Source organism: Myxocyprinus asiaticus, chromosome 36 (genome assembly GCF_019703515.2).
Source record: "Myxocyprinus asiaticus isolate MX2 ecotype Aquarium Trade chromosome 36, UBuf_Myxa_2, whole genome shotgun sequence".
NCBI lineage: Eukaryota > Metazoa > Chordata > Actinopteri > Cypriniformes > Catostomidae > Myxocyprinus > Myxocyprinus asiaticus.
Genome location: NC_059379.1, coordinates 28,164,562 through 28,177,259, shown reverse-complemented (window position 1 = coordinate 28,177,259; position 12,698 = coordinate 28,164,562). Strand labels below are relative to the sequence as shown.

General features: G+C 39.6%; 1 protein-coding gene across 2 annotated transcripts; it reads left to right on the top strand.

Moving 5' to 3' along the window:
• The first annotated feature begins 203 nt into the window (after window positions 1-203).
• Window positions 204-9,534, top strand: LOC127426638 (5'(3')-deoxyribonucleotidase, mitochondrial-like). Of its 2 annotated transcripts, XM_051673570.1 has the most exons (6): window positions 204-642; window positions 1,762-2,610; window positions 3,957-4,057; window positions 4,299-4,359; window positions 5,031-5,145; window positions 5,229-9,534. In XM_051673570.1, exons 2-6 carry the CDS (start codon window positions 2,350-2,352, stop codon window positions 5,366-5,368), a joined length of 678 nt encoding a protein of 225 aa, XP_051529530.1. In that variant the 5' UTR covers window positions 204-642; window positions 1,762-2,349; the 3' UTR covers window positions 5,369-9,534. The 2 variants fall into 2 exon arrangements, with proteins under 2 accessions (XP_051529530.1, XP_051529529.1); XM_051673569.1 differs by having other exon boundaries at window positions 204-2,610.
• Window positions 9,535-12,698: the final 3,164 nt, after the last annotated feature.

Here is a 12,698-nt window from a genome sequence, read left to right as displayed (position 1 = left end):
TATCGCGACGTTTAACTGACACATCCAGATATCATTGCGATGTTTGACTGACACATCCAGATATCGCAACGTTTGACTGACACTCAGATTTCACTAGATTTCAGGGAAATGTATTTCCAGCAGGCCCTTTCTACTGGAGAGCAAACTGAGATAATGTTGGATTTTATTGCATGCACTCATACCAAGTTTATATTCAGGGATACATGTTTGGTTTCAACAGCATCTGGCCTTGAGGCAGGTGGCGGTAATGCACAGTTAAGTTGCGATCCGACAATAAAAGAGAAGAAGAAGAAGCAACGGCGTATGAACGTGAATCCCGCGATATCTGCTTTGATCTCGTAGCGGCTGATCCACTACGAGAAGTGAGAAATGTCCGACTTTACAGCTCTTATTTCACTACTCTCCTGACAGCAGCCGTCTACTCTCGTCTACTTTCAAGGCGAGGCGTTAGGCATCTCGAACAAGCCTCTTATTTCTTCCGGGACGAATATTTTCCACAAAGATGCATCGACTTGCAGATGGTCAGCTTCAATCTCAATGTATTTCCAGACAGTCAGACTCTTTTTTTTTCTTTCTTTCTTCTTCTTCTTCTTTGTTTTTTGAAACAGATAAAAGACTACTTCAAAACTTGTTTTAAACAAGGTAAACATTTCTGTTTTAGAATTAATACACGTGTTTATAAATTACATGAAAACTATGTTGAAGTTCAAATCATTAAAGGTGCACTCAGTAGTTTTAAGAAATGCATAGTAATTTTGAAACATATGTATAAAATCATGACCACATACGTGAGTAATAAGACTTTAGTCATATCAGTAACCTTATTTCAGCTGTTTTATTCTACATGGAGAGGATCCCTCATGGGGGCAGCCATGTTGGGATCATGTTAGCGCACATTTACATAGAATTTTTTTTAAAAGAGAGTGGACAGATGCAAAAAATATGTTCGGCACGAACGGGCCCTAAAGGCAGGGGTAACTTTGTTTTTCTACATGCCGTTCCATCTAGCACAGGGTCGCGCGCACAGTATACTCTTTTGACCGTGTTGGAAGGGCCGTGTCGTCTTCAAAGATGATTGATAGCAATGATTTTGCAATTTGTATTATTATTATTATTTTTTAGTGCTTTGTTTCAATAATATTAATTTGTTATATATGACAGATCATATAGTCAAGTAATGTACATTTACAAGCTTGAGCTAATGACTACCCTTCATGTGTTTTAATGCAAATTAATACATAATTTGATTGATATAATGTAGGAGTATTTTCTCACTGGTACAACATAAAAAGAGTTCTTGCCGTCATTTATTGTGTATTTTATTTATATATTTATAAATATTGTTTGGCTTCTTCCATATTTTATTTCCGAGTTGAATAACATGTCTTAAACATTCTTGGTCTGGGTATGTTCTGTCAGAGATAGTTTAGCAGAGACTAGCAACTGGTAATACATTTGGAGAAATTGGAACGCCCAAAGGCCAACGGATGTAGTACGGGAAGTCCCGCCTAACAGATAAGTGAGCCAATCACCTTTTAGATACAGACATCGCCTGTCATTCAACTCGAGAACGCCCATGCGCTTTAGCCGAACCAGCTTGAAAAATAGCTTTTTATAGCGTGATCTGAGCTGAAGAAGCACAGTTTGTTGCCATATTTACTGCTGATCGTAATATTGGCCAGCTACTTTGGAGATTTCGATGTTTCCCCATTCAAGTGATATGAGCTGTGTTTTTATCCCACTTGTTTATATGGAGAATAGCTGCCCAGCCTGCCCGGGAGCGTTACAAAGATGGCCGCCGAGTGGACTGACTTGCCATTAAGTGGACTTTGGTTTCGTGACAGGCTACACCAGAAATAGCAGAGTAGTTTGCGGTTTGATTTAGCGGACATAAACGCCGTGGTCAGAGGAAAACGGCGCATAGTAGTGTGTCATTACCGCACATTACTTAGCAAATACTACTACTAAACGGTTGCGTTCGACTTATTTGGACGCCGTCTCACCCAGAAACTGTAAACAAATTCAGAAACAGAGAGTCTATGGGGGCAGGTCAACAACAGCTCTGCAATTAAACACAAGCGACCACTGGAAAAGCATATGATATCGCGACCCTCTGACCCCCTCAAACAAACTAAAGACACTGTAATAAGACAAACGCGTTTGCAACGTGCAAAACAACAGAGAGCCAACAGAACTCGATGAGCTACAGCACGGTCCACTTAATTCTGCAACCAAACAGCTCCCTAAATCTACATTCATATCAATAAGTGAAACTTTGCATACTAAATACATTGGATTTGGAGGACTTTGGATCTGTGGACTTTGAAGAGGTTAATTTGAAGCACGACCATGACTTTACTACCGAGGCTTGTACGGTGGATTGAGAGAAGCGCTGCATCGATCCACTTTCACTATCGCACAGCCAACATGTCCACGAATAACAAGAGACTGAGAGTCCTGGTGGACATGGACGGTGTCATCGCAGATTTCGAGGGAGGATTGTTGAAGAAATTCAAAGAAAGGTACCCGAATGATCCGTATATATCATTAGAGGACAGAAGAGGATTCTGGGTGTCCACACAGTATGGGGATCTGAGAGCTGATCTGTGTGTAAGTGTATAAAGTTGAACTATGTTCCTTCATCTGTGCTTCTTTCAGTGTTGTACTACTGTAGGTGTCTTCAGGAAAGACAACCAGCTGATCTTATCACCAGCTTTAACATACTATTGTTTCTTTGTAACTGTTTCCTCATAATTTATATTTATTTTAAATAATGTAATTTTGGAACATGTATACAATAATTGGCACTTGCATGTGATGAATACTCCAGTAACCTTATAAAAGTTGTTTTATTCTACATGAAGAGGGTCCCCTTATGGGGGCAGCCATGTTGAGGTCACATGACCAGCCGAATACTACCAAAGTCTTTCTAGTATGTCAGTCCACTGTCGGCTATCTTTAGAAAGCTCTGCCAGTGCCAGTGCAGCTCCTGTCTACTTGAATGGGGAAAGACTAAAATCTCAAGAACAGTTGGTCAAGATTACGATCAGAAAACATATTTCAAATCAGCAATATAATACTGGAATCATAAATTGTGCTGCTTTACCTGATATTACGCTAAAACACGCAATTTTCCCGGCTTGTATAGCTAATGTGCATGCGCGTTAGCGAGTTGATTGACAGGAGATGTCTGTATCTAAAAGGTGATTGGCTCCTTTAACTGTAAGGCGGGACTTCCTTTCTACATCCGTTTACCGTTGGGTGCTTGAGCTTCTTGGTTGGGTGTTCCAATTTCTCCCATTCATTTAAATAGAAGTGGCCCGTCTCTGCTACATAATCTCTGATACTACGCGCTTAATATCATTAACCACCTTGTTACTGGACACTTTCACTTATGGATTAAATTAATCAAGGCTGACTGTGAATAGTCAATCTTGACAATGGGATCAGTAACTGAAAGCTATGTGTTTAAATGATGCTGCATCTAGGTGTGTAAGTATAAGTCGATATAAACAAACAAACAAACAAAAAAAAACATACTGAGTGCACCTTTAAAAATTACAGTAGGTGCTGAGACCTGGAATTATGGCTTTGTCTCAAAACCTAGTCTGCTGCCTACCTAGACGCCATTTTTAGACATCACAGGCACATGCCTAAAAATGCTGTCTAAGTGCTGACAAGGCAGGGTTCCCACGGTAATGGGAAAACCTGGAAATAGCTACTTGGAATTTGGAATTTTAAAAATGAGATTTTCAGGCCTGGAAAAGTCCTGGAAATTACTATAGTGAATATAAAATTATCTATTTTTTTACTGGATCTTTTTGTGTCATTCTTTATAAGATGATCCTAATAACGAACAACAAGAAATTTAAAAAATGAATTGGTCAAAAATTGAGACACATTCATACACATCTTGCATGAAGGTAATGTATATGTAATGGTTGCATTGATTGCAGGAGAAGGCCATCAGTATTTGGGAGTCCAAAAACTTCTTCATCGAGCTTGACCCTCTTCCTGGAGGAGTGGAGGCTGTGAAGGAGATGTCCAAAATGGAGAAGTAAGTCAAGCGAAAGGTTTGGCATCAAAATACGATGTTATTGAAAGAAATAAACGTGTTGTAGGTTTACAGGACATGTTATAAACCATATCAATAAACCATCCACACTCCTGGAGAACTTACATAAGAGACAGATAAGCATGGATAAATTGCCTTACTCTTGAGTAAATGTTTAGTCTGTACATTAGTGGCTGTAAAATGATTCTGATCTTTAGAGCAGATTTTCCTTTTTACTACTCAGTACAGATGTCTTCATTTGCACCAGTCCAATAAAGTGTTACAGCTACTGCCCATTTGAAAAGGTAAGATTCTTTCTTTAAGGTTCAAGGGCTAGTTCACAACCAATTTTTACTCAACCTAATGTCTTTCCAAACCCGTATCACACAAAAAAAGAAGTTGAGTAGAATGTCCGAATTGCTCTTTTCCACACAAAGAAAAACTGGATGGGGATCAGGGCACCAAAAATGACAAAACGTATGCTGAAAACAAAAGTCATCACAAAATTTGTTCATATGACTTGTGCACTATATTCCATGTCTTCTGAAGCCATATAATAACTTATGTGAGGAACAGACTGAAATTAATGTCGTTATTCACTGAAAATCTTGCTTGACGTGTGGTCACCATTCACTTTAATTTTATGGAAGAGAGCAGCTTGAACATTTAGCTGTAAATAACTTCTTCTGTGTTCCATGCTAGAAATAAAGTCATACGGGTTTGGAACAACACACGGGTGAGTAATTGATGACAAAATATTCATTTTTGGGTGAGCTATCCCTTTAAACTTTTCAGCCAATGTACAGCCACATTTTGCATAGGTTTAGCAACATGTGTCTTTGTGTTCATACAGTAATACCCTATTTTTGACAAACTCAGTAATGCAGCTACATCATTTTAAGGACTACAGTCAGCATTTCAGTGCATTTTCTATCAGTTTCCATGGTTTCCTCTCATAAAGTGTGTTTGTCCCCAGTATGCTTGGATAGAGAAACACCTGGGGCCTGAGTTTCTGGAGCAGATCATCCTGACCAGAGACAAGACCATAGTGACAGGAGACCTCCTCATAGATGACAAACCTGATATCCTGGGTGAGTTTAAACTGCATCCCTGGTCTAAACTATAATGGGCCCTGATCATTTCTATGTCACATGAATCTTTCCTCACTTTGAAGGTGTGGAGCCAAACCCCTCCTGGGAGCACATCCTTTTCACTGCCTGTCACAACAAGCACCTGCTTCCAGACCCCTCCCGGCGACGGCTTCTGTCCTGGGCAGATGACTGGAGGGGTATTCTGGCAAGTAAGCGCCAGTAAGACAACCTCAAAACAATGCATCATGCATCTTGCACCCAGTGCTGTCATACACTCAACCTGCCTTTAGGGACAACAAGCTGATTGGTGCACAGATGGGTAAATGGTACCAACTGTAATAAGTTGAACAGCATTTAAGTGTTAGTTCGCCCAAAAATGAAAATTGTGTGGTCAATTTACTCACCTTCATCGTGTTCACAACCTTAATGACTTTCTTTCTTCCACTGAACACAAAAGGAGATGTAAGGCAGCAGAAGGACAGCCTTACTCACGTTCACTTTCACTGTATGAAAAAAAAAAAAGATGCAATGAAAGTAAATGGTGACTGAGGCCGTCATCTCATTTATGTTCCATTGCAGAGAAAACAGCATGAGGATGAGTAAATGATGACAAAATTTACATTTGGTTATAATAGTCATTAGTCATAATAGTTCACCTAAAAATGAAAATTCTCTCATCATTTACCCACCCTCGTGCCATCCTAGATGTGTATGACTGACTTACTTATGCAGAACACAAACATAGATTCTTAGAAGACTATTTCAGCTCTGCAGATCCATACAATACAAGTGAATGTTGATCAGAACTTTGAAGCTCCAAAAAGCATAAAAGTAATCCATACCTCCAGTGGGTTAAATCTATGTCTTCTAAAGTGATCTTATTGGTTTTGTGTGAGAACAGACCAAAATAAACTCCTTTTTCACTGTACATCTTGCCATTGTAGTCTCTTGGCAATATCATTATTTCAAACTCAATTACACTTCCTAGTGCTTGATGCGTGCGCAGAGCAGCGCAAATGCTGATGTCAAGATTTATAGTGAAAAAGAACATGTATTTTGATCTAGATAACTTCTGAAGACATGGATTAAACCACTTGAGTCGTATGGATTTCTTTTATGCTGCCTTTATGTGCTTTTTTGGAGCTTCAAGGTTTTACTCACCATTCACTTGCATTAAATGGACGAACAGAGCTGAAATATTCTTCTAAAAATCTTTGTTCAGCAGAAGAAAGAAAGTTATACACATCTGGGATAGCATGAGAGTGAGTAAATGATGAGAGAATTTTCTAAGTTGGATGAATTATTCCTTTAATGAAGCCCTCATATTCAGTATTACTTTGTATATTTGTTATATTTTGCATGATTATTGATTACCCAGGCATCATTGAAAATATTGAATAGGGGGTATAATCAGAGGGAGGCAAAATCATTGATTTTTATTTTAGAATCCAAAGTAAATTATTCAGTCTTTCATGCAAGACTTTTATTATTACTCTGTCATCTTTTTATTGTTTATTATGCTTTCTATTGAGGGCTGAGACTTTTCTTTAAATTTCTAGTTTACACAAAGCATGAACTGCCTTCCACCTCATTTTTAAAAAAGAGGAACTGTCTACGGAAGGGAGAATATTTAAGTAAGTTCTATCTCCACTCCTGTCTAACCGCACAAACATTAGCATAAGCTGCTTTCAAACTCGCTAAGAATTTTCACTGGTTATTCTCATTCTGATGGGATAATGTCAGCATGAATGCATATTTATATTATTTTTAATTCAGGGAGAACACAATACTCAGAACAAGGACATGTTTATTATTATATCATAACTTTTGTTTTGAGTGTCACTAGTTGACTAGATCAGACTGACCGAACCACTGTGAACACCTTGGAAGACTTGGGACTGAAGTGACATATTCTTGGGCGTGTACCACTCTTGACACTAGAGGGCACTCTGAACACATGTAATAATTAGAAAACCTCAAGTACTTGGATGTTGCTTTTTTAACCAGAGTCTCATAACTTATTTGTTTTGGATCTTTTAATGAATGTTTTATGCCATGGGGGTAGGTGAATTGGTTTATGACTTTGGTAATGTGCTGATGTACAATCAGGCATCTAAAAAAATATAATTAATTAAACAGAGTGAGAGAGCCCACATACAATCAAAGAATACATGTGCAGAGTTCAGTACTGTAAACAAAAGCATATTTATCTTTTGTGTGCCATTTTAAACTACTTATTGGTTGAATGACAAAGGCTTGGCATGGCTTTGAAACAAGAAAAGTTTATCATCTGTTTGCAAGAACGAGCAATCAAAGCATAGTCATGCTGTAGATTAAATATTTCAAAGTTCTACAAGAACACACAGATGGTCAAAGGATGTTTAAAGTTCACTGATGCTGATCATCAAATACTTATTGCTCATGTGCTGCTTAACTGGGAACATTAGGGTTTAGTCACAGCGAAAATGGTATTTGCTGGATTTCCTCATAAATATGACTTAAATTAGTACGAGATCATGAGATTGGCAGGTACAACAAACTTATTTGTACCTGACTACGATGAAATTCAGTGAAGTTTAGGAGAGAACCACTTTTTATTATTATTATTTATTTATTTTTTATTTTTTTGCAGTCTGTTACCATTATAGTTCATTAAAGTTTATGAAATAATCTTAGGAAGGTTATATGACAGACATCAGGAATTCTGATGCAGTGTAACTAATTCAACAGGGATGCAGCCTTACCTTTGTGTAATGTTTAATATGTTTGTTCATGTGTTTCATGTCATGTGGTCCCCTGGTCATGTGATTTCATGTTTCCCTCCATGTTCATGTGTCTTGCTTTCATTGGTTTATTGTCTTGTTACCTTATTATCAGTTCTGTCTTGTCATTGGTTGTCATGTTTCTCCCTTGTCCATGTATTTAAGCCTCATGTTTGCCATTGTCAGGTATTGTAAGTGTAACGTTGGATTGTTTGTCAAGTCAAGTTCATGTTTTGTATTTTGTTCACGTTGGGAGTTACGGTTTTGGAATTTCACGTTTGATAATAAAACTGCACTTAGGTTCATCACACGTCATTGCCAGCGACAGCATTACAGAATACCTGACCATCGCAAGATGAATTCAGCAGTTCAACTCCTGCGTCTTTACCAGGGGAATCGATCCCTGGAAAATTATGTGGAGGACTTCTGCACTCTGGCCTTCCAGGTGGACTTTAATGAAGTCACCTTCAAGGACATTTTCTGGGTGGGATTGAGTGAGCCAGTTTCCTCCTCGATGCCTGGCGGCCGCAGTCCCCTCAATCTGGCTCAGTATATCGACCTTGCCCTGCAGATAAGTGGTTCTATGTTCACTGTGGGGGAGGTGGATGCCGAGCCTGAGTTCCACGTCATGGCCGCCAAGCCAGAGTCCCACATCATGGTTGCTGAGCTAGTGCCACCTTTTGCCCCGGATCCTGCGCCATGCCACGTCACCGCCACGCCACCGCCGCGCCTGAGCCTGCGCCACGCCACAGCCGTGCCTGCGCCACGTCACAGCCACGCCTCAGTGTGCTCCATACAAGGTCTCAGGCACACCTCTTGCCAACAAACCAGCGTTGCAGGCCTTGTCCGTTCCAGAGCCATCTCTCACTGGGCTATTTGAGCTGGAATTTGTTCCCGCACTTGAGCCCACCCTTAGTTCTCCTGATCAGGCAAGGGGAACTTTTGATGACCCTCAGAGCCCTGGACTCTGCCTTGGTCCTTCGATCCCTCAGTCCCACCTTGGCCCCATGTCCCTTCAGCTCCACCGTGGTCCTTCAGCCAATTGGTTTCTCTGGGGTCCCTCGTCCCTCCAGCTCTGCCTTGGTCAGTTGGTCACCTGGCTCCGCCTGGCCTCTCCTATCCTCCAGCTTTGCTTCATCACTCCGAGCCTGCGGCTTCACCAAGGACCTCCTTCCCTACGGCTTCACCTTGGTCCTCAGTCCCACTGGTTCCACCTCTGTCTTCCGATTCCCCCAGCTCCACTTCGGTCCTCTGAACCTCCGGCTCCACCATGTCCTTTCGAGCCGTCGGCTACTCTCCGGGTACCAAGTTCCCTGGTGTTGCCCTTCAAGTCTCTCACTGCTCCATCTTCCATGGCTTCGCTCCTCAAGTCTCTTGGCTCCGCCCATCGAGCCTCTCATGGCTCCACCTTCCACTGGCATTGCCCTGATCTCATGTTCCACGCCCTGTCTTGCCAAGCCACGCCTCAAGACCCCCCCCCCCCCAGCTCCCTACAGAACTTTTTGATTGTCATGTTTCATGTGTTTGTTCATGTTTTGGGGCATCAGGAGCTGCCCCTAGTGGGGGGTATATGTAATGTTTAATATGTTTGTTCATGTGTTTCATGTCATGTGGTCCCCTGGTCATGTGATTTCATGTTTCCCTCCATGTTCATGTGTCTTGCTTTCATTGGTTTATTGTCTTGTTACCTTGTTATCAGTTCTGTCTTGTCATTGGTTGTCATTGTCATGTTTCTCCCTTGTCCATGTATTTAAGCCTCATGTTTGCCATTGTCCATTGTCAGGTATTGTAAGTGTAGCATTGTTGGATTGTTTATGTCAAGTCAAGTTCATGTTTTGTATTTTGTTCACGTTGGGAGTTACGGCTTTGGAATTTCACGTTTGATAATAAAACTGTACTTGGGTTCATCACACGTCATCGTCTTTGCCAGCGACAGCATTACACTTAGAAATTTAGCAAGCCTCTAGATCAAATGTGCAAAATATCTGTTAAAGGGTTAGTCCACCCAAAAATGAGAATCCTCTCAGCATTTACTCACCCTTGTGCAATCCCAGATGTGTGCTTTTTGGAGCTTCAAAGTGTCTGGCCACTATCTACTTGTAATTTATGGAGCAATGAGCTGAGGAATTTTTCTAAAAATCTTTGTGTTTAGCAGAAGAAAGTGATACAGATATGGGATGGCATGAGGGTGAGAATGTGATGAGAGAATTTTCATTTTTGGGTGGACTATTCCTTCAAAATGTAAAAAGATAATAAATCAAATATGCACAAAACTAAAGTGTATACTTAAGAAAAAACAGACACTCTTTTGTCGTCTTTTGTCCAAACACACATACCAACGTGCAATGAAGATTATTTAACCAGTATGAGATGCATTATAAAGCAAACCACCTGTCATGCTTTTGAAAGATGATGTTGCATTTAGGGTTAAAGTAAACTAGTGCACAGGATTTAATATAGCGTACTCTCTGCAACAGGAGATCATCTCTTCCTGAAGGCTAAACTGTTGACAGGAGACAGCCTGAGATATTGCTTTAGTGCTTAAGAGTAATAGTTGCACTCCATTGGTGCTGTATTGTACAGTGGCACAATGTCACTTTGTTATATGCGCTTGCCTTTGTCTTTAATACATCTCCAAAGAGATTATTTTTGTTTTTATTGTACTTTGTGCCATGTAATTTTGAAATAGATGAACAGAAGTTGGCTTCTAATTTGTAAATGTTCATTTGAAAGCGAGTTCTTTATGAAGTTTTAACACATTAAGATTAATAATCAACAAAAGTGGTGCTAGAAGCTCTGCGCTGCTGTGAAGGGTCTGGAAAGCACATGACATGAGCTGAGTAAATAGCCTTGATCATCAAAGCAATTGCCAAAGCTATTCTCCTGGCATACATAGTGTTTTCACCATTATGAGCAGAATTCCTTTAGACTTTTTCTTTGATATATGGATTTCATTTTGATAGGATTAGTGACTTTGTTTAGATGAAGTTTTTAGAATTATTTTACCTTTATGTACATGAGTTCAAAACTGTTTTGTTTTTAATGTGGGAGTGTTTTTCATTTAATTATTAAAGGGCAAAATATAAAACCTGTTTGAAATAATACAAAAATTATTCAGAGAGATCAATTTATGTATTATTAAAAAGATTATCAAGGAGATAATCAAGGGCAATGCTTTTTTCATCTGATAATGTAAAAAATAATTATATAAAAATTATGGCCTTTTAAGTCATTCTCAAAATACTCCATTTAATACATTTATCTGTTTCAAGTTGTCATGTGGTGGTCTTGTGGATTTAATTGATGAATGCAATTATATCAATGTCCTGGGTGAGAACTGCTGTGCTCAGTTATCTACAGTATGTCATGTTACTCACCTTGTTAATGACTGTTGTATGATATTGGTGCTCTACAGTCGTATGGATGTCACAGTTTGTTTTGTTTGTTAAGGTTTGGTGGACTAAATATAATCACAAATGTTTTAATAAAAAATGACACCTCAAACCAAGGACTTGTGTTCTGTAGCATCTGTCATAATATACATATATATATTAGGCTTAGAAAATAAATTTAAGTTATTGGCATTAGGGGCATTGTGTCCCCTTGCAGATTATTCATTTAAGTGCGGCACTGTTTTGCCTTTTCAAAACACTCCCGGTCTTGAGGTGTGTCAGTAGACCAAACATGTATGCATAACTCTGCTGAGTTGCTTGAATGGTTAACAGTCAGAATAGATTGCTGTAGCAGGGTTCCAGAAATAAAAATCGAGGAAAATATGTTTAACATTATCAAATAAATTTTAAAGACCATATAATGAGCTCGAAATTGGTAAATCAAAGTCAGTGTGACTCTTAAGATTTCTTAATTTTTAAGAAATCATGTTTAATACCTGAATTCCCAGCAAAGAACTACTCTACCCATAATCAAGAACAGAGATCAACCAATCAATCAGAGAAGTCGCTCTTCCCATTGCGGAAAAACGTGATCAAGTCGTTTTTTTTTTAAACTACTTATACAGTGCATCCGGAAAGTATTCACAACGCTTCACTTTTTCCAGATTTTGTTATGTTACAGCCTTATTCCAAAATGGATTAAATTAATTATTTTCCTCAAAATTCTACAAACAATACCCCATAATGAAAGAAGTTTGTTTGAAATCTTTGCAAATTTATAAAAAAAAATAAATAAATGAAAAAAAAAAATCACATGTACATAAGTATTCACAGCCTTTGCCATGACACTCAAAATTGAGCTCAGGTGCATCCTGTTTCCACTGATCATCCTTGATGTTTCTACAACTTGATTGGAGTCCACCTGTGGTAAATTCAGTTGACTGGACATGATTTGGAAAGGCACACACCTGTCTATATAAGGTCCCACAGTTAACAGTGCATGTCAGAGCACAAACCAAGCTATGAAGTCCAAGGAATTGTCTGTAGACCTCCGAGACAGGATTGTATCGAGGCACAGATCTGGGGAAGGGTACAGAAAAATTTCTGCATCATTGAAGGTCCCAATGAGCACAGTGGCCTCCATCATCCATAAATGGAAGAAGTTTGGAACCACCAGGACTCTTCCTAGAGCTGGCCGCCCGGCCAAACTGAGCGATCGGGGGAGAAGGGCCTTAGTCAGGGAGGTGACCAAGAACCCGATGGTCACTCTGACAGAGCTCCAGCGTTTCTCTGTGGAGAGAGGAGAACCTTCCAGAAGAACAACCATCTCTGCAGCACTCCACCAATCAGGCCTGTATGGTAGAGTGGCCAGACGGAAGCCACTCCTCAGTAAAAGGCA